Source organism: Pipra filicauda, unplaced genomic scaffold (assembly GCF_003945595.2).
Source record: "Pipra filicauda isolate LSUMZ 115617 unplaced genomic scaffold, ASM394559v2 scaffold74_size2892960_pilon, whole genome shotgun sequence".
Lineage (NCBI taxonomy): Eukaryota > Metazoa > Chordata > Aves > Passeriformes > Pipridae > Pipra > Pipra filicauda.
In genome coordinates this window covers 2,019,156-2,041,722 of record NW_024104920.1, presented here as the reverse complement: position 1 = coordinate 2,041,722, position 22,567 = coordinate 2,019,156, and the positions used below count along the sequence as shown (strand labels likewise).

Below are 22,567 nucleotides of genomic sequence, written 5' to 3'. Positions count from 1 at the left end.
CTGCAGCCCCATGAGCACCAATGCTCAGCATCTCAGGACAGGGGAAGGAGGAGGAGAGGTGCACACACAGGTACTGCCAGCAGGGCCCACTGAAAGATGATTATGTGGCTTGGTGGTTCAGAAACTTTCTGGGCAGAGAAACGTAATGCTGGCAAATGCTTCTGGAAGAGTGGTAAGGCCAATAGTTTGGAACCAAGTCTGGTGTGCTCTGTCTTCTGGTGTTTCTGGGCTTGACGTATACCAGTTAAAGCAGCACTACCAGGAAATACACATAGGGAGTTGTTTGCCTTATCTTTTCCTTCCTTTCCCCTCACTTGTATCCCAATCCTGATAAAAATGAGCAGAAACTGAAATGGAAATATATTTCTGAGTTGCTTTTTCAAGTCAGCAGACAAAATAAAAAGATCCTCATTGAAGAAAATCATAGTTTTTGACAAACTAGCCAGCTGCAAGAATCAATCTGCCAGCATCTTAGGAATGAGGACTGCTCATTTGTAGGTGTCACATAAAAGGCTGCTACTTTATTGTTGTTGACTTACTTTTTCCCTTTCCATTGCCTGTCCTTCAAAGAGACTTGCTGGACCTCTCAGAGCAGTTGTTATGTGGTGGTGTACACCAAACACCATGTGGAAGAAGATGGCCCTAAATGGTGGGGCTTTCCCCAAACCACAGCCCTCTCTACCACTTGAGGTGACAACCAGCTGCCATCCTTTGATGTGGTGGGTTTGTTTCATTGTAGGCTTCTTGTTATTAAAAAGTAACAAAACTTCTAACAGATAAACATATGAGATCATCAACCCTCCCATTAATTAAAAGGCAGTGTTTCAATACAAGTAACAATTAACTTAAGTGGAAAAGGGATACAAACCTTGTAGTACAGGCTATGAGGACTGAGCACAGCAGGGAAGCCTTTGGTGCCAGAAGGTAAGATTAGTCACCTGGGAAATCCTGAGAGCACCCTTAAACAGCAAGACTTAAACAGCCTGTCTGCAGCTGGAAAACAAAGGATGTCCTTTGGTGTAAGCCAGTGTTTGTATCCAAATCCACAGATTCTGCTGATGACTTGCTGTAGGCTTGCCTTTGACAGCTCGCTTCGTGGGCCTGTAGCTCAATTTCTGTGATTACAACATCAAACACAAAAAGAAGGCCCTGGATTCAGAAAAAAAATGGTTTGGCAGAGTCACTTCAGGAGAGTGATGCAGTGGCTCATCACTCTTTTTGCTGGAGCTGTGCTCTCAGCAAGGAGGAGGTGAAGACATTGAGAGGGGACAAAGCCCAGCCATGCCGGAATGTGGATGATACCATGGACAAGATGTTGCTGCCTGCTCCCAGGCAGTTTGAGATACAGAGTCAAGGTTCCAGACTGCCTGTCCACAGGAAGCCCCACATCACTGGGCTCCAGGCACTGCACGGAGACCTGTGGGCTGAACTGAAGTAATGCTGTGGAGGGAACAGCAAAACCCTCCAAAACTCCTGAGTGTGTCAGTGAGCCTTCCCCACCATGACTGCACGTCATGGCGTCTCACTTTTCCAGTCATTCCATTGGTTTACCTCTTTGAGTGCCTGTGTCACTGTTAACACTGTTAAGATCTACTATACTGCAGCAATGAAATAGATTACTGGAAATATTTTTAGCTAACCTGGACTCTGGTAGTAGTCTTATTGCTACTTTTGTGTCACATAATTGAATCTCAAAAGCACAGAGCTCTTCCTAGCACTGCCCTGCAGGAAGGACATCTAGAATGCCTGCAAATCTGATAATTGAAAGATTTTATGCATATTCATCTTTGAATTTTGCTTAGATGTAAATTTGGATGGACATATCATTTATCTACCTCTAACCTAAAATACTCCAGGGTGATTGTTCAGCTTGTAAAATATTTAGATGCACACACCCACGCATGGCCCAATTTTCCAAACTAGTTTTGTATAGCTGTATGCCTAATTTGTTTGTGCAGCTTCTGTGATTGAATGTTCAGCTAGCAAATGGACATGCAAATGCTTAGATCTGTAGATACCCAACTCGCTCTTTCCTCATTTTTAGTTGTAAACTAGATAAATGTTAAATACTGTCTCTTGTCAGACTCCAAGCAGACAGCAGTCTCTGCTGTATTCTAAAAAAAAAAGTGGGCCCAGGAAGAACAAATTCCAGTGATACCACCACTAAATGCATTAAGCCTAAAATAAGGAGTTCTATAAATACACATACTAAAGCTGTAAGTGGGAACTATTCATAGTGGATGGTCACATTCTTAACCCTTCTCCGTGTCACTTGTCAGATAACTACTAGAATTCCCAAGTTGCATTTAGAAGTGCTGCATTATAGTCCAAAAACATTTGAAAATAAATCTGTGTTTACTGCAAAGAGGAAATTCTGAATTTTATTTACTCCCTAATGCAAAACAAAAACTAAAGTTAATGAGCACATTCCTTGAGTACTGGTTATATTAAACTTTACAAGGGTTTTATGCAGTACTGTACATAACTCCTAGGGACTAGCTTAGGGAAGTTTTAAACTTGCATTATAGGGACAGATAAAAATAATGTCATAAATACAGTGCATATATAGCCTATATAAAATAATATGGTATTTATGCATCAGTCAGCATTATGATTCATGTTAAACTATAGTGTGAACACTACTCCACTGTAATACAGCTATTACCTGTGAGAGATGCTGTGCCTTACAATGCGCTGTTGTTCCCCTCAGTGCTTAAGAAGCACAGTTTTCAAAATTGCTCTCTGTAATTTCGTAGACGTCATCCACATGGAATTTCTGCTCTAATGTTCACCTTAATCTCTTCAAATTGAATTTCTTCCAGTTGCATGAAGTGTATATCTTGGAGGAATCCCCTCCCTCTCCTTGACATTTTGTTTGCCCTCCTCAGTGGTGGGAGTGGTAGAGACGCAATGCTGTATTTTATGAGGGCACAGAAATGTCAGCAGGAAGTATGCTCCACTTCCCTTCTGAAAAATCACCTCATGTTTTCCTTACTGACAACCCAATCTGAGTAAGGCAAGCCTTACTCAGAAAGAGCTGCGATTTGTTTCACCCCAAGAAGACAGCAAGTGGAGGAAGCCATGGGCCATGTCTGCTATGCTATGGTGTTAAGTGATGATACGTTTACAGATGGAAGCAAGGTTTGTTTTTAAATAAAGCTACCTCTGTTAACGAGATCTGCACAAGCTACAGAATGTGAAGGCCAGTGATTGACTCATTTCCTGAGCCTGGTCCCTGTCACTGTGACTCAGGTGGTGAGTCTCACCCCGGGTGTTGCATTCTTGCTGGGGACCCACACCACACCACGTGGGGCATGAGTGCCTCCCCTCATGAGACTCTGAGTCTCAGGGTGAGCTGAAGCTGGGGCAGAGACAGTGGGAGATCCAACTCTGCAGGGAGGGGAGATAAGGCCTGTGTTCAGCATGGTTGCCAACTCACCAGGGATGAAACTGAAGCACGTTGCAGTTCTTTGATTTTGCTGTATACAATGAGCCCTCCTAGCATCTTCAGGAGAAATCACTTCCAAACCCCACAGAGAAGAAGAAGAGCCACTTTCCTTTCTTGTCTACCAGCAGGAAGCTGGCTTTGTTGCTCTAAACACTAAGAAAAATCACTCTCAGGAGCAACAAACTTGAAAAAGGGAATCCCTTCTATTTTAAAGGTTGGCTTTGGATCGAGAGGGATTGCAGCTCCATGCCTCTCTCTCATTGTTAGCTGTGGAGGGGGAGCTTGCTCTGTGTCATGGTTTGAGATAGCCCCAACATCCAATTCCCTAGCTCCATTCCCCCCCCTCCCACATCTCAACCTAATGTGAGAGAGGTTTTTCCAGACAAAACACACCAGACTCCAAAGTGGGGGAAAGGGAATATATTACAATGACTGTACAAATAAATATAACATCACATTATACACATGATCATAACTATCTCTACCATGACGTATAGTATTTACAATGGATCAGATCTCTTCTCCCCTCCAAATAAAAGTCCAGGAGGGAAAGAAGGACAGATCCCTTCCAGTCTCTGAACAGCAGCATCTTCTGAGGCAGCAGGTTTCTTCTTCTCATGCATGCAGCAGCTGATAGCTGGCTTTCTGCCAGCGTCCACGAGGGAGGTATTCAAGCTCCCCCGGCCCCATCGCCTCACAACCGAGGGGTCTTCCGTGGACTTCGTAACCCCAGACAAGGTCGTTTCACCACGTCATATCACGAAGACACAGGGGAGTCTTCGTGACGGTCTGGTATCTCTTGCAGGGCCTCTGTGCCCTGTCTCTCAGGCTGCCACCGTGGCAGCAGTGCGAGGGGGGGGAAAGCCAAGGTCAACTCCCCCTGCATTCCTCTCGGAGCTCTCTAGCTCCTTTCTACAGTGCATGTCGCACTTCAAGGCTCTTTCAAGTAAGAGTCCATCATCTTCCTCCTTCCAGGAGGTCTCAAAGGAGTTTTGGGGATCTGGTATCAGTCTTACCCCCAAGAACTCTGTAGCTCTCAGCTGCTGGCTCTCCTTTCCTCGACTCTCCTTCCAGGAGTCTCCTCTGCAGTGCTGCATGTTGCTTCTGCTGCTCCTTCAGTTCAGGTCCTTATCTCTGGCTCTCTGCCACTGTTTCTCTGGTCAGCGTCGGCTGCTGCTCTGTGCCCATGGAGAAAACATCTCCCGGCATACTACAGGCACCTAGCCCAGCTTTATGCTGTTCCAGGTCCCTGCAGCCCCAGCCAGGGGCTGGGAGGGGCCAGAGGCCCCAAGGGGCTCAGAGCCCCTACCTCGTGGCTCTACAACATGGCCACCTCTCCTACAACAACCCAACTACAACTCTTCTTTTCCGGTCTGGTTGTGGTATGTTTACATTTCTGCAGGAGCGCCCATTGGGCAGAACTTCAAAACTTCCAGGGGTTTCCACCCCTTGGGGTCTACCACTTCTCTTAGCCTCTGGGGAAAACAAGGTTCAAACCACTACAGACTTCACATTCATTTGCTCTCTATAAACACAACATACGTACCTACATTTAAATGACAGAGTGAAACTTGATGAAATACAGAAACAATTTTATGTTCGGGTAAAGAGCAAGTCTTGAATGACTGGCATAAATTACTGAAGCTCATTTTCTGATTCATGGTTAACTAAGAAGGTATAGACACTAGGTATTTCAAATACCATTTTGCCACTGCAAGATGCAACCTGGATACTCACGGAGTTCTTTGACACAGTCATTGACCAGCTGCTGTTCCTTCTCTTCATACGTGATGGTTTCTGTCTTCAGATGGCAAGCCTTCAAGAAAATTTTTGCTTTATCAATAACAATTTCAGTTTATCTATAATGTTATAAATTTTTATTTCTAAAATTCTTGCAATGGAAGAATCTCCCCTCTAGCATCTGCTCACACTTCCAAATTGTTTTTTCCACCACAACCTGTTTCCCTGAATTTTATAGGTCTTTTGAGTGACAGACACACAGACACATTAACAAAACCTGATCTCTTGGCTCTAATAAAAAATTGTTGCAAAAAGATGTAATTTGGTAGGGAAAGTAAACCAAGACAGTAATCAGAAATAAGCAATTAAATTCACTTCAAAACTTCACAGAGGAAAAAAAAACTTGAAAACTGCATGATGTTAGCCAAATCTTTTATGGCACTGAAAAGCTCTTGGTAGAACAGCTTTTCTCCGTATTCCCCAGCTAGGCTGTTTGGAATGTAAGTTTTCTGGGCCAGAGACCAAATATCACAACATATCTAAACAATATCAAGCACACTAGGTTGCCACTTCCGTTTTGACTGTGAGGATGATAATATTAAACTCAGCACAGACAAGTCTTCCATATTCAGGACTTTGCCAGTAAGTGACTCACACCACAAAACTTAGTAAATGGTTTTAAAGATTATGTGAGCGAATAGCAGTACAGCCACACCAGTGCAGGCTAACACACTTCTTTACATAAAGCTGTCATAGGAAAATAAGTTAAAAAAGCAAATATAGGCTCACTATGATTGAGGCTATTTCAAATCAATGAAGGTTGTATTGTATCACAGAATGATAGCATGCTCTTTTCACTCAATTTTTTCACACTAAAGTAGATTAAATTAATCTGTGCCTGGTCTTGTGCAGGGTCAGGAGCACAATAAATGCAATTTGATTTTCTCTTTCTTATCCTACAGCACTACTAAACTATCCATCTTGTCTCAGGGAGTTTTAGGAAGAATGTGCATCTCGTGCTGAGTATTTTGGAGATAAAACAAGGGGAAAAGTATATTTTGTTGACATTAAAGGGATGTACTGCTGAATCAAGCTTACACTGGGAAAGGCTCAAATAAAAAGAAAACCCAAACCACCATACACAAAAAAAACCCAAATCCCACCCTTCTTACAAACAATACCTCCTTTCCTTAAAAGCAACAAAAGGACCCACTTTTAACCGATGTACCATTTTACAAGTTGCACTCTTCACTACCAAAGAAAAGACACTGCATCTGTAGATTCCAATTCTTGGAACCTTTGTTGTAGGCTCCAAGACTTTTATAGCTATTACTTTGTCTGGCCATTTAGTCTTTATCCTTTTAATGGCACAGCACCTGTATTCATGTTTTATACACAAGAGAAATCAGTTAAAATACAGAAATTAATCACACAGTGCAAACTAAGTGTGTCTTCAAAATATTTTAATTAGAAGCTTATTAACCCTTAAAATTAAATGTCATCTGATGAAAACATAATGGCAACAGAATGGCATTCCCAAAATACTCCTGCTAATTGTGGTCAGATTTATATCAAAACAAGTCACACGAGCCTGAGGGCCTGATGGGTCCAAATACTTTTGCTGGGTGCTTATATATGTTCCCATATTCTCTCACGTATCACAAATGCACTGAGAACGGACTACTGGAGAACTCTGGAGGTGCTGAGGAACGAAGGAAACAGAGGGATGTGGGCGTGGAGGGTATGATTTGTATACAAAACAGTCACCCTCCACTTCAAGAGAAACCCTGATGCTGGATTTTAACCACCTTGATTGGTTTCACACATGGCAGACACCGTAAGTCGGATGTACCTTCGACCGAAGAGCAAGGTTCTCCTCTTCCAGCTCTCGGAGTTTATCCTGCAAGACATCCAGCTGCAACGGGTCGTGTGGTACCGTGAAAGACTCGTTGAAACGGAGCGGTGTGGAACAGCTGGAATCCGTTTCGCTCTCCTCAGAAGCAATTGAAACAATACGCAGCAGGTCGTCCTTCTTTGACAGCTCGTGCTGCAGCTGGTTAACCTATGACAGATGGAGATCACCACCTCGTGAAATACACTTTAGATATACAATATTACTGGGTATTATTTATGCAGCCCTCTTGAACATCACTGCTCCAGTCTAAAATGAGATTAAAGACTAGCTCACATCTCTACTCATTTTACAGGAATTTCACAAAATCATCATTTTACCACTGCAAGGGAGACTGAAAATTCAAGATACCGCAGAAATGAACAACAGAACCTAGTTTTTAAATAGTTCAAAATTATTTTCCAGCTGCTTTGATACATGTCTTCATTTTAACATTCTAACTATCATTTTGATTATGACCATTATTCTGAACTGTCGAATTCCTCAAGAGAAGGACTGAGAAACAACTATTTACATGTATAGACTGGTACCCTCCAGTCTCCACATTAAATGAACCATAGGACAACCAAAAACAAAACCAAAAAGACAGATCTCATTTAGCTAAATTCCATTTTGCATATCTAAATTTTTATATGAATACGTAAGTTTATGCTGTCCTACAGCTGATTATGAGTACATTTTTGTTACCAGCATACTGTTTTATACAAACAGCTAAATCCATTCCACTACATTAGACTACATCTGTTGACCAAGGATTATTTGTAAACTATTTAATTCTTTTTTTTTAAGAAATGAAAACAAAAAAGTATTAGATCAAGAATTTGTGGTTATAGGAAAAGATGGATGAAGATCTTGATCAGAATTCACTTTTCATTACATTTTATTTATTAATTTGTTTACTCTCAGTGTAAACACCCCATTAAGCCAGTTCATTTTCTGGCTGTTTCCTCACTTGTGAAGTTGTTATGTAGCAGGTCATGTCAGATACAACCTCTTATTCTGACTTCTATTATAGATTCTTAGTTTAACGGTGGGAAGTCAGACTGATGGTCTGATATACCCTAATGATATCTAACATTCTCATAATTTCTCAGTAATTACAATATGCAGTCTTCATAGTCAGTTCCTGGACTGAGAAAGGTGATTGAGCAATGATGCTTAGAAAAATGACATTCAAGCATACTTTTGTAGTCTGAGAGCACCAATCATCTGCTTTCACAATTAAATAATCCATTTCTATTAATCCTCTTGCCACCATCATAAATAGAAAAAAAGAGAGAGTAAAAAAAGGGGAAAAATCCTAAATAAAGGGAAAAAAAACAAGAAAAAGCAATCACTTACTCTGTCTAGAGTTTGTCCTAACTGTTCTTCTAGGGCTTCATTCTGTTCCATCAACAGATGGTTTCGCTTAAGGAGGGCCTGTCCAATTCGAGCTGCCAGTTCCAGGTCTCGATCTTTCTGCTCACAAAATGAGAACAAATGTCTCCTTTCGATCATATGAGGTTTAAATTCAGAGTAGCTTTAGATTTTCCTAGCTATTGCTCAATGCATCACCACTCTGAGATCCCCCTTCACTCTCAAATGGATCAACACTGTTAGAACAATGATTAATGCTTCACCATTTGGGTCCAGAACACATCCATATCTGTGGTTTTTCATACAGCATATTCTCCTCCACAGACATTTGCAGCAAGAGGAAGAGGGGACAGCACCAAACCTGGGGACAGTTTTGGGTTTTGTGCTGAGTACTGAGCTCTGCTGAATCATACAAAGAAGCCACAATTACTTTTGTCTTTAAAGTGACACTTTCTCCAGAACAGACTGCTCACCTTGAATAGTGGTGAGAGAGCAAAAGCAGAAGAGCAACAGGAAACCAGAAGAAAGCCGCTTCTTTCTTATACTCATTGGCTCCATGGGTACCCACAGTTTTGTTAAATTTTGTTTCTGAGATGGCGCAAGCAAATGGGCAGCTTGTCATCACCCATGTGTTTGAAAAGCGGCTCTTGTAGATAACTGAACCAAAATTTCCAGTAGCTGAACAAAACCCTTCCTCAAATACCTGCCCTCAAATACACCAACACAGCACTACAGAGACAAGCTTACCTCAGCTAACAGACGTTTCACCATGTCAGCGTCACTATAGGTCTTCTGTTCTGCATTACCTGTGCCAAGAACTGAAGAGACAAACATGCTTACTGAAGCAGTTGAAATACAAGAAGACTGTGGGAAGGGGGAGAGCTAAACTCAGAGGATGTTTTTTATATACAAATACAGTACTAGGTTGATGAAACTAGCGGAGGCTGTGAAAATGCATCTTCTGCTTCAGAAATATAAAACAATACTCATTTGGGAAACTGATAAATGAGGTGTTGAACATCTACAGCTTTCAGCAATATTAACTAAGACCTGAGGTGCTCATACATCCTTCAAATTTAGGAAAAGGAGAAAAATCTAAAGATCAAGTTTTTGCATATAGCTAAGCAATTAAATCATCCAGCCTGCTGGGGAAAGGGGAACAATATATCGGAGCATATCTAAATATAGTTGAACACATAGTTTAGCCCTGAAACAAAATTCCCACTAGTGTGTGTGAGAGCTATACACAGGAAGTATGTAGACCCCAGGGATTAGTCATGAAAATGCATTTATTAAGGGCTTCACCATCTTGAAAACAATTAAAAAGAGATGAGATGATGTACATCTGCATTTCAGATATAGTAGTAAATCCTATCTTACTAGTTGAGTGACTTCAACATTTGAAGAATTTGTAAAACTATTAGAAAACTGAGAGCAAGCAGGATTTGAAAACCAGGATTGAGTGAAGAACAAACAAAGCATGAAGAATTTGCAACAACTTTGAACAAAACACAGTGCCAAAATGCAAAGCACTGGTCTGCTCTAGTTCATGTCCTGAGAAAGAAGACGGTAGTAACAAAGACACCTTAATTACCTTGTGCAAACTTGTGAGATCCATCCAAGGAGGAGGAAGGAAGTTCAATAAGAGCTAGAGTGACAGCAAATGAAAGATATGGGGGGAAAAGAGAACAAAGAGGAGAAAGAATTAAAATGTAAGGAAATAGGTGGGGTTTTTTGGCATGCATTTTCCACAACTAAAAATAAAAGCTGGGGCAAACATACTTTTTACACTATTAAAGCTTTCTTAGGCCTTTTAGGGAACCATTTAAATACGATTTCCTTCAGGAGCAGAATTATAAATCTCCCTTGCAAGTGATGGATGTTTGTACTTGTCCAAGTACAACAGAAATTTGCTATTTTTGCTTTATAGCATGAGGATCATGAAAATGAAGAAGGCAGCAGCATCTCCTTCAACTGAAGGTCTAAGTTAACATGTTTTGAAACTAATTCCATCATCACTGAACTGCAAAATAAGATTACTACGGATTTGGTCTAAGTATTTCCTTCACTCTTTTACCTTGTTTAAATCTCACTCATTTCACTCTGAATACACAGTGGTATTCTCAGTTCTTTTGTTTGTCCTTGCTGAGGACTGAATACTTAATTATGAGACAGTGAAGTGCCAAGCTAAAGTGTACACTAACTTTATTTACTTGTCTTATATAAGCAGACTTTGTACTTTACATACATAATGTCCACAATTAACCTTTTAAAGCATAACACTATGGCTATGCTAAGAACAAAACCAAGTTGCAAGAAAGAAACTTTCTTGCCATCTTGAAAGCCAGCAGGACAGAAAGAACAATACAGAAGAAAAAGGTTTACTGAACTGTTTCTCTAAGAGCTTAACAGAAAAGTAAATCAATGTAGCAAACCAAACACTTTTTATCCAGCAGATTAGTAGGCAAAAAACCCCAACGTGCTGTCCCAAGTATTTAGGAGCTTTTTTTTTTTTTTTACAGCATTGCTATGTACTAACTGTACTTCTAAGCAGGAAAAAAATAGAAACTCTCCACAAAATTTTAAATACATATCTATCAGTAGTATAACATGCATTTGGGAGGTCAGTTTTACTGTAGTGGTTGCTGAGAGGGGACTCCAAACTTATCTGGTTTACTAGTAATCTGAAAATTCACTGCAATACGTAAGTAATTTACAGCCATTACAGGCAGAATATTACAGCCAGCTCTCCTGGGGCAACTGTTCCTACCCAGTGATTTCAAGTTACAAGCTCCTATCCAGTCCCCTTAATAAAGATTTACAGTAATTCCATACAAGGTTATTCAGGTGGTTAGGTTCCTAAAATCAAAAGCAAATATCTTTACTCTGATAAATAAAATCACAGAACTAACAGCTTTGACACTTAGCTCTACATAACTTTTGTTATTTTCTCACAGTACAGGATCAAAATCATACACAGTTTGTTACAGTTTTCCCTTGTGAACACACACCCACATGCGATCACTCACCTTGCCAGGCGAAAGTTGCAAGCAACTCTTCATTTTGGTTAAAATTCTTGCTATGTTTTGCCATGTCCCTTTATTCACACACACAAAATAATTCTAAAGACAGAGCTTTTGTAATTCAGGGCTTCTTATGCTACCACAGTTGAAGCAGAAAATATTCTTCCACCTCACTGAAAACACTGCCACTGGGCACTCAACCGGTCATGGGATCAACCTAATATAGCAGCAGCAGCCATAAAAAGAGGAGGAGCTCAAGTGCAATAAACTCTTTTGCTATTTTACTTTTATTCCTCAACTAAAAATTCACTTGAACCATAATTTTAGCATTCTCTCTAGGAAAAAGTTGTAAAAACGTTTCCAAACATATATAGGGGTAGAAAGATATGCACATAAAACCCCATGTTATGCTTCAAGGGTATGACTTTCACATTTATTCCCAAAGCCAGGCAACAAAAAGAAAGATACAAATTTCACCTAACAAGCTATCCAACACTGATTATAACTAGATCTTGATTTATATTTGTATTTGTCTGGCATCACTCTCTCTGGGTGAAGTAGGAAGACACCGCTTTCTGCAGTACCTTGACCGCCAAACAGTACACGACCGGCTTCATGAAAACATTGCTGATAAAACCCCTCCCTCTCACTGCAGTTTGAAAATGCGAGCTCATGCTGACTGAAGGTCCTTCTCTCAGAGCCCTGTGTTCCATCACACAGGTGCTGACCAGGGAGCTTCAGCAGAGCTGCATTTGATGTCAAGTTCCATCTGATAGACTCTGATCCCATCTCTTTATAATTCAAACTTAGAGGCAAGTACACACCCCACTGATTACACAACTGCAAAATCATTCACTCGACTATAAAATCATTTATGCTTGCAATATTATTATCAGAAACAGACTGAGCAATAAGCATTAAGCAGCTTTCCAATTACTTTCCACAGTTAAGAGTTCCAAGCCTGCAAGTCCAACTCATAACAAGGTTGCTTTAAACTGTCGAGTACTGCACTCTTAGGAGGTAATATTTCAGTCTTACTCCTTTGCTCTGCACCCTGGATGGAAGCTTGAAGTACAAACAATAACAACAACAAGAACCACCACCATTTCAGAAAAACCTTTCAGAGGGGTGACATGTACAAGGAAGAGATAATCATTACAGATTTTATATAAATATCAAGTTCACTCTTCTACGTGGTTTGTTCCAATAGTTCCAATATATAGAGGAAACAGGACTTCCCCATTTCTCTGAAGTGATTACAATGCATTCTCCTCACATAAAAACACTTGAAACTACAGGCAAATAAATGTTTGGTTCTTTTGGCAGCCTTCTATACGTTTGATTTTCAATGTATTAAAGATTTCTTCATGTGATTGAAGCTGTCCATTTTCTTCTTTATGATTTGAGAGGTTTAGGAACAAGTTACAATTTTCAGAACGGGAAGGCAATGATCAACACTGATCTAGTACCCAACTACCTGGCATTTGTCCTTTTCTATCTCCAGAAGAAACCATTAACAGCATTTCACACACAACATCAATATAAAACATCAGAGCAAACATCGTCAAAAGAAACACCTTCCCGAAAACAGAGCTGCTGCATACTCCATACCTCTTGTATTACATCTATTCTAGCACAATTCTGGGCTCCTGCCTCTTTTTCACTATCACACGTTCCCACTCTTATATTGGTGTGAAATCTAATGATCAGGCAGCCTTGGGACTTGCTAAGTCAGCCCTTAGAATCGCAGTCCTGAACTATAAGCACTTCCCCTGAACTCAGCCTTCTCTTCCACCTGTCCAAAGTTTTCCGGATGTGAACACTTCCTAAGATTAGTATTACCTTTACATCCACATTTTTATCTTCAATATTTGGAAACTAATATCTTAGGCCCAGCTATACTCACTCATGTAACGGAAGGACTCCTCATCACGAGCCGGAGAAGTGATTTCCGGAAGGCGGCCATGGCAAGGACTGGACTGAATCCAGTCTTTATTTTCATACAGATACAGAGAGTCTACTCGTAACTTGTAATCTGGCAACTGTTCCTCCAGCATGCTCACCAGCTCTACCTCAGGAAGGTCCTCATTGGAGCAGACATCTGAAAGTGAGTAAATGGCAGCAATAGTACATTATTAAATACATATGATATTTAATACTATTGCTACAGTATTGTACATTTTATGTACCATAAAATACTTTATAAGTTTTCAGAATATTTGAAAATAATAATTCAGTATCAGAAAAAATTCCAAAATACTTATTGAATCAATATTTTATTTACACTGTAATATTTGCAAGTTACTCATCCCGAATTGACCCCACAATTTCCTGGAAGGCTGGTCTAGCCATGTGTCCCTCCAGTTTCCTGAATATGATGTATGTAAGGAGCTTCAGTTTCTATCTTTTCCTCTCCATTGAACTAAAACACAGACCTACATTTTACCAGCTATTGATTTTCTAAACTTTCATTGACTTTATCCTGGTTGTTACATTTCCCTTTTCTGAAGAAAACTCCAATTTTTCATTTTCTTCTGTTCTATGCATTTGTTTGATAATGAACATAGACATAAACAACCTTAAACAATCTTAGAGTAACTACAAAAATCAACTAAAGACTGTTTTGAAATCGGGGAACAAATATAAAATTCCATTATCATCCTTATCATCCATTATCATCACGCTCTAAGAAATACGATACTCAAAATGCTGGAAACGAAGTTTCACCCCTTCTGTGTTGTGTTGTGTGTGTGCCCCTTAATCTCTTCACAATTATTGCAACAATAAAGAACCATTAGTTCTAAGTTGCTAACATACTGCTTATCGAAGGTATATGATGATTACCTTTGCAACATTTCCACTAAAGATGAAGACTATCTTCAGTATCTTTCAGTGGAAAAAATGCCAATGTTGATTATTGACACTGAGAATTTTACAAACAGTATTTCGCAGGGCACGCTGACTTTATAAGCAAGTTAAATGGATTCACCACTTTTGTTCCTTTGCAATATCCCATAAGCAGCAGAAAGAATGTGAAGCATAAAGTTGTCTTCAGGTTGGTGCTTTATAACACATTAACACATTCAGGATTTGTTGCAGTATTTCTTCAACTTACCAGGGATGCTGTCCAAGCCCCTGGGAGCAAAACTCATGAGTCCTTCCTTCACAGTTCACTTCCTTGGAAAGAGCATTCTGTAGTCACATTGTGCACCACTCCTTTACTGCTTTGATAAAAAGACTGCTTTGGTTTAGAGTGAGAGCCATCAAGCCACAGAGACACTCACAAATCTGGCATCAACTCACTTCTGTAGGCTGGTTCATACTCCAGATTTACTGCCATCTTAGGACATGGTTATTCCACCTGGGCTATACTGAGCAGTAGAAGTTGCTACAGGATATTTCATGGGAGCTTCACCAGCTCCTCGGCTCAGCCATCATCTAAACATAAAACAAAGAGAATGCCAAAGTTTAATAGATTCCATTCTTTCAAAAGAGTAAACTAATGTGACTTCCTCTCTTTCAGTCTGAATTTCCCCTCTGTACTATAATTAACATTTTTTTATAAAACGTAAACAAACATTTTAATCCTCAGTTTACACAGTACATGTAAAATGTAGCACTAAAATATGTCTTCTCCCTGCAGACATAACATCTCCCCTTAAGCACTGACTTTGCCAATCACCTATTTGTCTACACCAATCCTCCTCTCTCATATAGTATTCAGTGTGTTCAGGTCATTCACTGAAATGAGGCATTTCCCTTTTATGCTAAAGGACAGCAGCTCCGACTAAACAGAGCTTTTCTTCAGGCTACTACATTTATATAAACAATGGATTCTAAAGGTAGGATTTCCAAACCACCATTCTGAGTACTTTGATTGTTAAAAAAAAAAAAAAGTTTCATAGAACTGTTTGATTTAAGCTCTTCCCCTTTAGGAGTCTGTTAATTAAAATTTGGACCTATCAGAAATTTACCTTGTAGATCATGACACAATTACTGTTTTCTCTACAGCACGGAGACATGTAAACCAGAAAATGCAACTATGAGTAATTCAGTTAACCTATCAGAACAGTTTACTAAAATGAAAATTCTGCTGTTCCCTTGCCGAGAGTAATTAATCACCTTCCATATAAAATACAAGAGTAGTTCCAGATGACAGAAAAATACAAAATTAAAGAGAAAAAATGTCTCGTTTTTCCCTCCTCCTACATTCAGTAAACATAAAATTCTCTTGAAAGTTTACATGAATTTAAAATTTGCTCTTAACATTTCCCCAAGATCTCTGATCATCAAGCACAACAATCAGAGGTTTGTCTGGCTGTCTGTAGCAACCTCTCATTTGACAAGATCAAAATGGACAGCACAGGAGCTTTTTAAAGCAAGCCTGGAGCCTGCTAGTTCATCTGCTTGTAGACTTTGGCAGGAGACCAAAAAAGAACTTTCTTCCATTAAGGTCAGCTCCTACTTGTGAGCAATGTCTTCTTATTTTGTCATTTATTTCTATATATATATACACTCTGTTTACAAGCTGTAATTATTATCCATATTAGACACTTAATAATACTTAAAACCAGAAAGACTGAGATTTCAGAAACATTTTCTATCTGAATGTATAGCTGCTCCCAGCACTTGTTTATGATTTTTTTTCTAGAGGCTGTTTTTTAATTGGATTGCTGAAAAGCATGAACTACACACACATCCTTCTCTAAAACAACTCAGTACAGTATAAAAAAAGACATGTAAGAAGACTGCTGCAGATACACAGATGCAAGATGAATTTATTTTGTGATATAAAGAGTCACTGTAATGCTAGATAAAGTTCAGCACCATTGGACAGTTTCTCCACAACTTTGAATCTTTTTCCTTTGAGATTTTAAAATGTAAAATTGTAAAAATGATTGCTGCTACTTCTCAAGATTGGATTTAATCTCTCTTCAAAGTGCAAAGCAAAAGCACTACTTGTTGCAGGTCAATCTCAGTTCAGTCAAAGGAGGGGAAAAAAAAAAAAAGAAAAAAGTCATTTGGCTTAAAGTTTTCTAGAGCATTAGGCCAACATCAAGCTATTGAATTGAAAGGGCAAACTCACTTGTAAAATCTTTGAGAAGTTTACTAGATAAGCAACCATCATAAAAGTTAATGCTTGCATTTTCAATGCTTCTCACAGCTCTAGTTTTCTGTACCATGGGGCAACTTCTGTAGAAATTCAACCAGCTAATGCACTGTGCAGTGCCACCCTGACAGCGACTCCATGACTCTTTTATGCTGCAGCTATAAAATTATTCCCTGACTGCAGATTCCTTCTGCAAGTTACAACTATAATTAAATACATTTTTATAAACCCCCATAAAATTTACAACATGGCTTTAAAATATATGACAATGCTATAAAAAGATGGACTAGAAATTAAAATTGTTATATCGTTCAGAGAGGCATGTCCAAAAGAGAAAACAGAAAACTTTATCAGGTCCTATTTGTAAATCTTTATAAATAAAGATTATTTCCACTGTCAATTTACTATACTCATTCTACACTGACCTACCTTATTAGTTTTGTCCCCCCACCTCCTCATATGCCAATTTCCCACTAATGTTTGAGTCTTTTACTACTTAAATTGAAGATGGAAAAACCAAGGGGAATTCAAACGTTGGAAAACAGCCCATGTGCAGGAGTGGTGCTCTCAGGAGGCTTTCTTCAAGGAAGGCTCAAGAGAGATGAAAATATCAGACAACATTTTATGTACATATCTACATACATACGTACATATCTATCTCAATCTGTGGATTTCTGTACTCTCTAAATTAAATCTTACTCCACAATGTGTGCTTCACATTTCAACTCTCACTTAACTTCAAGCAGTAAGTTCAAATCAGGAGCATGTACAGCATGCTTCTTGTAGAAGGGAGAACCAGCCCTATGCCTTTTGTAGCTGCCCCATAGAATTCAAGTTGCTCTGAGGCTTGCTAGCTCATCTGTGCATGGAAAATGGAAAAGAAACATAAAAAAAAAGGCAATCCCATTCATACCAAAAAGTTTTTTAAAAAGCATGGAGGGCTATCACTTATGACCCAAGCAACAGTCTTGCTGTTCACCAATGTTATAACAAGACCTGACAAAGTCCCAGTAAAAATTGTACAAAAATTAAAGCACAAACAACAAAAAAATAAGGGCTGCAAAAACATGTTAAAAACATTACAAGAAATACATCAATGGTCTACTCAAGAGTAAGACATCATTATGCATAGGTTAAAAAAAAGAAAAAAGTAAAATAATAGGCACATATGCCATTAAACCAATGAGATTTCAACACATGGTTTGATCTTAGTAACAAAGAGATAAAAATGAATTCTCCTGACCACATGACAGGAATTTTTGTTAATTTTTCCTTCAGTGAGTCAGAAGACCTTAGCCAAGATTAACTTGCAAAAGTAATACTAAGTAAAGCCTTAGAGAAAGAAAAAACAGCTATAAAGTAGTAAAAATTGTTCTTGTCTTTTGTAACTACTTGAATTGCTTTGAGCAATTCAAGATGGATGCAGAAAAACAGCTATGCCATCTCAATTCAGAATGTAATTCTGAAGACATTCTACCACTACAGAACTCTAATTCAAATCTGAATTATAAGAAAGGTTAGGCAGTCACTTTACAACTGAAAAGCATAGAAAAACGTGTTAATTTCTGTGCGCATAGAAAGTTAAAAACATACCCAAAATATTGGCATCTATATTGACAACATCCAAACTTAAAGACAAATATGCTATTATTCCTGTTTTCTATTTGTTGAGAGCAGCTGGCTCCTCACAAGTACTTGCAAAGACTAAACTAGATCTGCTCTGCACAATTCCAGGATGCAAGACATTAGGCCACAAGTAACACAAACAAAATTTTGACAACAAAGAAGACTCTAACTTGATTAAGAGAGAAGACAACATCCATTTTCCAAAAGGGAGCCAACTGAATGAGTTGGCATTATTCTGAGATGCCAGCTTTTACTGCTGTGTAAGTATGCAATTAAAAAAACCTGTATCAAGTCATTAACATAGTACTTTTTCCATTACTAAAATTGGAATGCTGTCAAGCCAGCTAATAACAATCAACATTTCAAGGTTAATGGAACAGTTCTATTATTACAGCAAACATGACCACACCAAATTGCTGCCAAAACATTCCTGGGACTAGTGCTCAGAAGCAGAGGCCAAATCCTTAACACCATCCAGCATGAGATGAAGGACAAAGGACTATCTACTAAAAAACAAATCTAAGTGAACACAAACTTTGCCTGTCACAATTAACACTTGCTGTTGCCTAACACCTGTTATTTTCAGTTAATACTGTCCCTACAGAAACCTACTTAGTGCTTATGTTTCTCTCATGTAAGGAAAAAAATTATTTAAAAGCATATGCCAACACAATCCTAGTAACAAGTTGTCATAATCATAAACAAACCTGCAACAGACCTTCAACCATAAATAGTAAGGTATAAGAAAGGAACAGCAAGAAAACAAAGCAAAAACAACGCCTCTTCCACAGCTCCTGGACTGTTTGTAATTTGGGGTGGGTACGGCTTCAGAGGGGAAGCTGGAGAACACCTCTGAGAGAGTGATGAATAGCAAGGGGATCATGAAGCTGGGCACAGTGTTCCCTCAACCTATATTATCCAGAGTTACACCAGGCCAGGCTCACTTATTCTCCTTGTCAGTCATTTTTATTAGTCCATATTCTCCAAAGAAGCAAAACTACCTGTTAATTACATGTATATATGCTTTATGTGTACATGAACACCACTGAACACCACAGTTAAGATTTACTTTTTTTCAAGTCCTACATGTTTGGAGTTTGTCTATACCACTCTTAGCACACAATGTAAAAATAGCAAACGCTTAAATGAAGTCTAACTTAATCTGAAACTATGAATGCTACCTACCTTAAAGACCCATATAAAGTTTTATTAATTTCTAATTCTTTTCTGTAAATGCACGATCAAAACATTACTATCTGTATACATTTTTTCTTGCAGGTTTTCTTTTTACAGAAGAAATTATGTACACACGTAGTGATGTTAGGATCACAGAGGAACCAAGAACTATCATGAATTGTGTATTTGTTGGTTAGAGTATAAAATGTGATAAATGCTTTTGAGGAAAGTGTTGTTAAAGATTGTAATCAGCTTCTTTTAAAACTGAAGCTTGTTCTCTATAGACCATACTTGATGGGAACTTGAATAGCATTTAATTGAAATCACTAATGCTTTCAGTTGATGCACGGCTGAGTTCGCCCAAGGAAGTTGTGTAAGTTCCTTAATATATACCCCAACCAGGGCTCAGCATTTTAAGTTATAATCCTTTATTTATTAGAATAAACCAGAGTGATCTATATGACTCAGTCACCAGAGTATTGCTATCAATCAAATCAGAAAAAAAGGATGTCTTCTGTTTTGTAGAGAAGGCATTTTTCTCAGTGAAAATGCTATGTTCGTGTCTTCTTGGAAAACAAATCCTGAAAGACAGCACTTCTACTGTACAATACTGGAAACCCACTTTTAGAGGCAAACCACAATCAGAAAAGTCTCTGATTTTCCAACACTCTTCAAATGACATTTTCAGATACTCAGAAATCTGATAAACTGATACAATTCTAATAGGTGACACTGTCATTACAGAGTTGAAAAAATTCACGTATTGGAAAATATTTTTTTTCAATTTAGCTTCACTGTTAGAAGTGTAATTAAAAAGAAGTCTGCCTATTTTTACTCAGAACTACATCTTTTAAAAGATAACAAGTATCTGAAAACAACCGTAAAAACAACTGCAGCCTTGCAATGTTGTGTGAAGTTATTTATTAGTATACTAAGTATTTGCATCAGACTCACGATCAGTCAACAATAACTGAAGCATAATCAAGATATAGGCACCTATGCAACAGCTGAAGAATGCATTAAAAAAACAAAAACATGAGCATGCCACTACTACACATGGCACTTCTCCGCTAGGGTGGTCGACAGAATAAATGACATTTTCTGACGTATATTCTTACTCCAGTTTAACCAGCTGACCAGAACGTAACAATGTGATTAACTAAAGTCCATAAAAGCTAAAATTTCCCTGCCCTCGATACGTAAGCAGGGCAACAACGGAGATGCCGCCGAGCGCTGCCTCCCAGGCGCGGTGACACGGACCCCGGTGACGGCACCCGGGCCGCTGAAGGTCACACCGGGCACCGCCGGCGGGCACCGCGACCCCCGCAGCCCGGCCGCCCACACCGCCCGGACGGAGCAAACGCAGCGCTGCGTTACATTACAGCATCACCACCGCCAAAAGACTCCTGTCAGCTGCCAACACAGAAAGGCACCGGAACTCCTTGTCCGCCCGGGACCGCGGGGCCGGCCCCGGACAGCGCCTCACGCTCGGGCACCGCGCCCCGACCGCGAGCAGCCGCAGGGAAGCCGCCGCACGCCCGCCGCACCTCACAGCCCAGGGGTGGCGCGGCTCGGCGGGGAGCGGCCCCGGGGCAGAGGAGGGAGGGTTGACCTGCAGGGGTCACCGCGCGGGGCACAGAGCGCGCCGCTCGCCCTCAGGCGGCACAGCCGCGCCGGGCCGGGCCGAGCGCTCACTCACCGCCCGCGCTGCGCTCCCTCCGGCGCCGCTCCTTCCCGCTGCAGCCCCGCGTGCCACCGAGCGGCGGCTGCGGAAGGGCCCCGATGGCTTCCGCTCGGCTCCCGCCCAGAACTACAGCCCCCGGCAGCCGCCGCCAGTGACGAGCCCACAATGCGCCGGGCCGCGTGGTGCGGGCAGTCCCCGCCCCCGGGCGGGCCGGGGGGCCGGGAGCGGGGCGGGGTCCGGGCGGGCGGTGCAGCCGTCGCGCCGGCCCCGGGCCTTGACCTCAGGCGGCGGCGGCGGCAGGAGCGGGTGTTGCTGCCCTGCAAGGCTCCGGCCGCGCCCTCAGCCGCGCTGCGGGGGGACCCGGGCGGGCCGGGGAGAGGGAGCGGCGCACGCTGGGCTCGGGAGGCGGCTGCGGGGAGCGGCGCGGGGTCGCCGCGCTGGCGGGAGCGCAGCCCCGTCCCGGCCGCCGCGGGAGGCCGGAGGGAGGCGGGGGCCCCACGAGGAAGGCAAGGTACGAGCTTAACGGAGCGAGTGAGGAGCCGCGGGGGAGCCTGCGGGGCGTCCTTCCGCACGTCCCGGTGCTCTGTCACGGACGGATCATTTCACACGACCGGGAGCTGCCTCAGCCGCTCCAAACGCTGCAGTACGAGCTGCAGATCAGCGTCAGCAGAGCCCGGGAACGCGAGTTCGCGGTACCGGGGCTTCGGGCTCCGGAGCCTCCACACTCCCCCGGCTCACGGGCACGGGTTTCTATGCTTCTTCCTGCCCTGCACTGCTGTCTGCATTTGAACCTTTGGCCAGGCTGGGATGAATGTGTCATTTTACCTGTGCAACATTGTCCCTCTCTACAGTACAAAAAAAAAAAAAAAGTCTGCGATACAGAAGGAAAAACGTAGAGACAGGGAAGAGGTTCATGTGGGGACATAATCTAAAACCGTATTGAAAAATGGAAGCAATGTTAAACTACATAAGAAAAACAAAAAATAAAAATCTTGAAATTGTAATGTTATTTGAATAAATGTGCATCGTGAACGATTCTGTTGGCTGGCTATATGCCTTTGAACTAAGTCTACAATAATTTGACTGTAGTATGTCGTAGTTATTAAGACTTTATTCTTCAGCTTAGCGTCTGTGGTTTCACGTTGCAAGCAGCAGAATAAATTGTCTTGTATAACAGAAAGAGGCATCTTCTTTCCAGATAGGACAAAGATGCTGTGGCCATTACAGTGCTGGCCAGTATCTTGAAGCACCTGCATTCTTTTTTTTTCCACTCTGCTACAGACTTCCTCAGTTAGGCAAGTTAAACCCTGATCATCTGAAGGTACCCCGTACCTACTAAGGATCTCCTTTCATCTCCATTTGGAATATTTAATAAAGAATTTCTTCAAGCAAATTTTTGGGGCAAAAATATTAAGGATTATGAGTGGCTTGGATATTTGGCAGTGAATGGAGTGGTGGGGGCTTGTTAGCTTTTCAAGAGTGTTGCCTTGAT

The 22,567-nt window shown here is 40.9% G+C and overlaps 2 protein-coding genes across 7 annotated transcripts in view; one reads left to right on the top strand and one right to left on the bottom strand.

Annotated features, from left to right (window-relative positions):
- Nucleotides 1-4,974: 4,974 nt before the first annotated feature.
- Nucleotides 4,975-21,294, bottom strand: LOC113993428 (trafficking kinesin-binding protein 2-like). 4 transcript variants are annotated; one of them, XM_027731552.2, is made up of 9 exons: nucleotides 21,091-21,294; nucleotides 14,783-14,917; nucleotides 14,595-14,703; nucleotides 13,386-13,580; nucleotides 10,051-10,104; nucleotides 9,204-9,274; nucleotides 8,442-8,558; nucleotides 7,041-7,250; nucleotides 4,975-5,264 (listed from the first exon to the last, which is right to left on the bottom strand). In XM_027731552.2, the coding sequence occupies exons 3-9, from the start codon at nucleotides 14,629-14,631 to the stop codon at nucleotides 5,142-5,144; spliced, it is 807 nt and encodes a 268-aa protein (XP_027587353.1). In that variant the 5' UTR covers nucleotides 14,632-14,703; nucleotides 14,783-14,917; nucleotides 21,091-21,294; the 3' UTR covers nucleotides 4,975-5,141. The 4 variants fall into 4 exon arrangements, with proteins under 4 accessions (XP_027587353.1, XP_027587356.1, XP_039245542.1 ...); XM_027731555.2 differs by having other exon boundaries at nucleotides 14,595-14,700; nucleotides 21,091-21,293; XM_039389608.1 differs by lacking the exon at nucleotides 10,051-10,104 and having other exon boundaries at nucleotides 14,595-14,700.
- Nucleotides 21,061-22,567, top strand: part of STRADB (STE20 related adaptor beta) — a 10,257-nt gene continuing 8,750 nt past the window's right edge. Inside the window, exon 1 of one of the 3 annotated variants that reach the window (XM_027731547.2) lies at nucleotides 21,061-21,586. The gene's annotated coding sequence lies outside the window, so the exon portion shown is untranslated. The remainder of the gene's footprint in view (nucleotides 21,587-22,567) is intronic. The other 2 variants (XM_039389607.1, XM_027731545.2) reach the window with 2 other exon arrangements.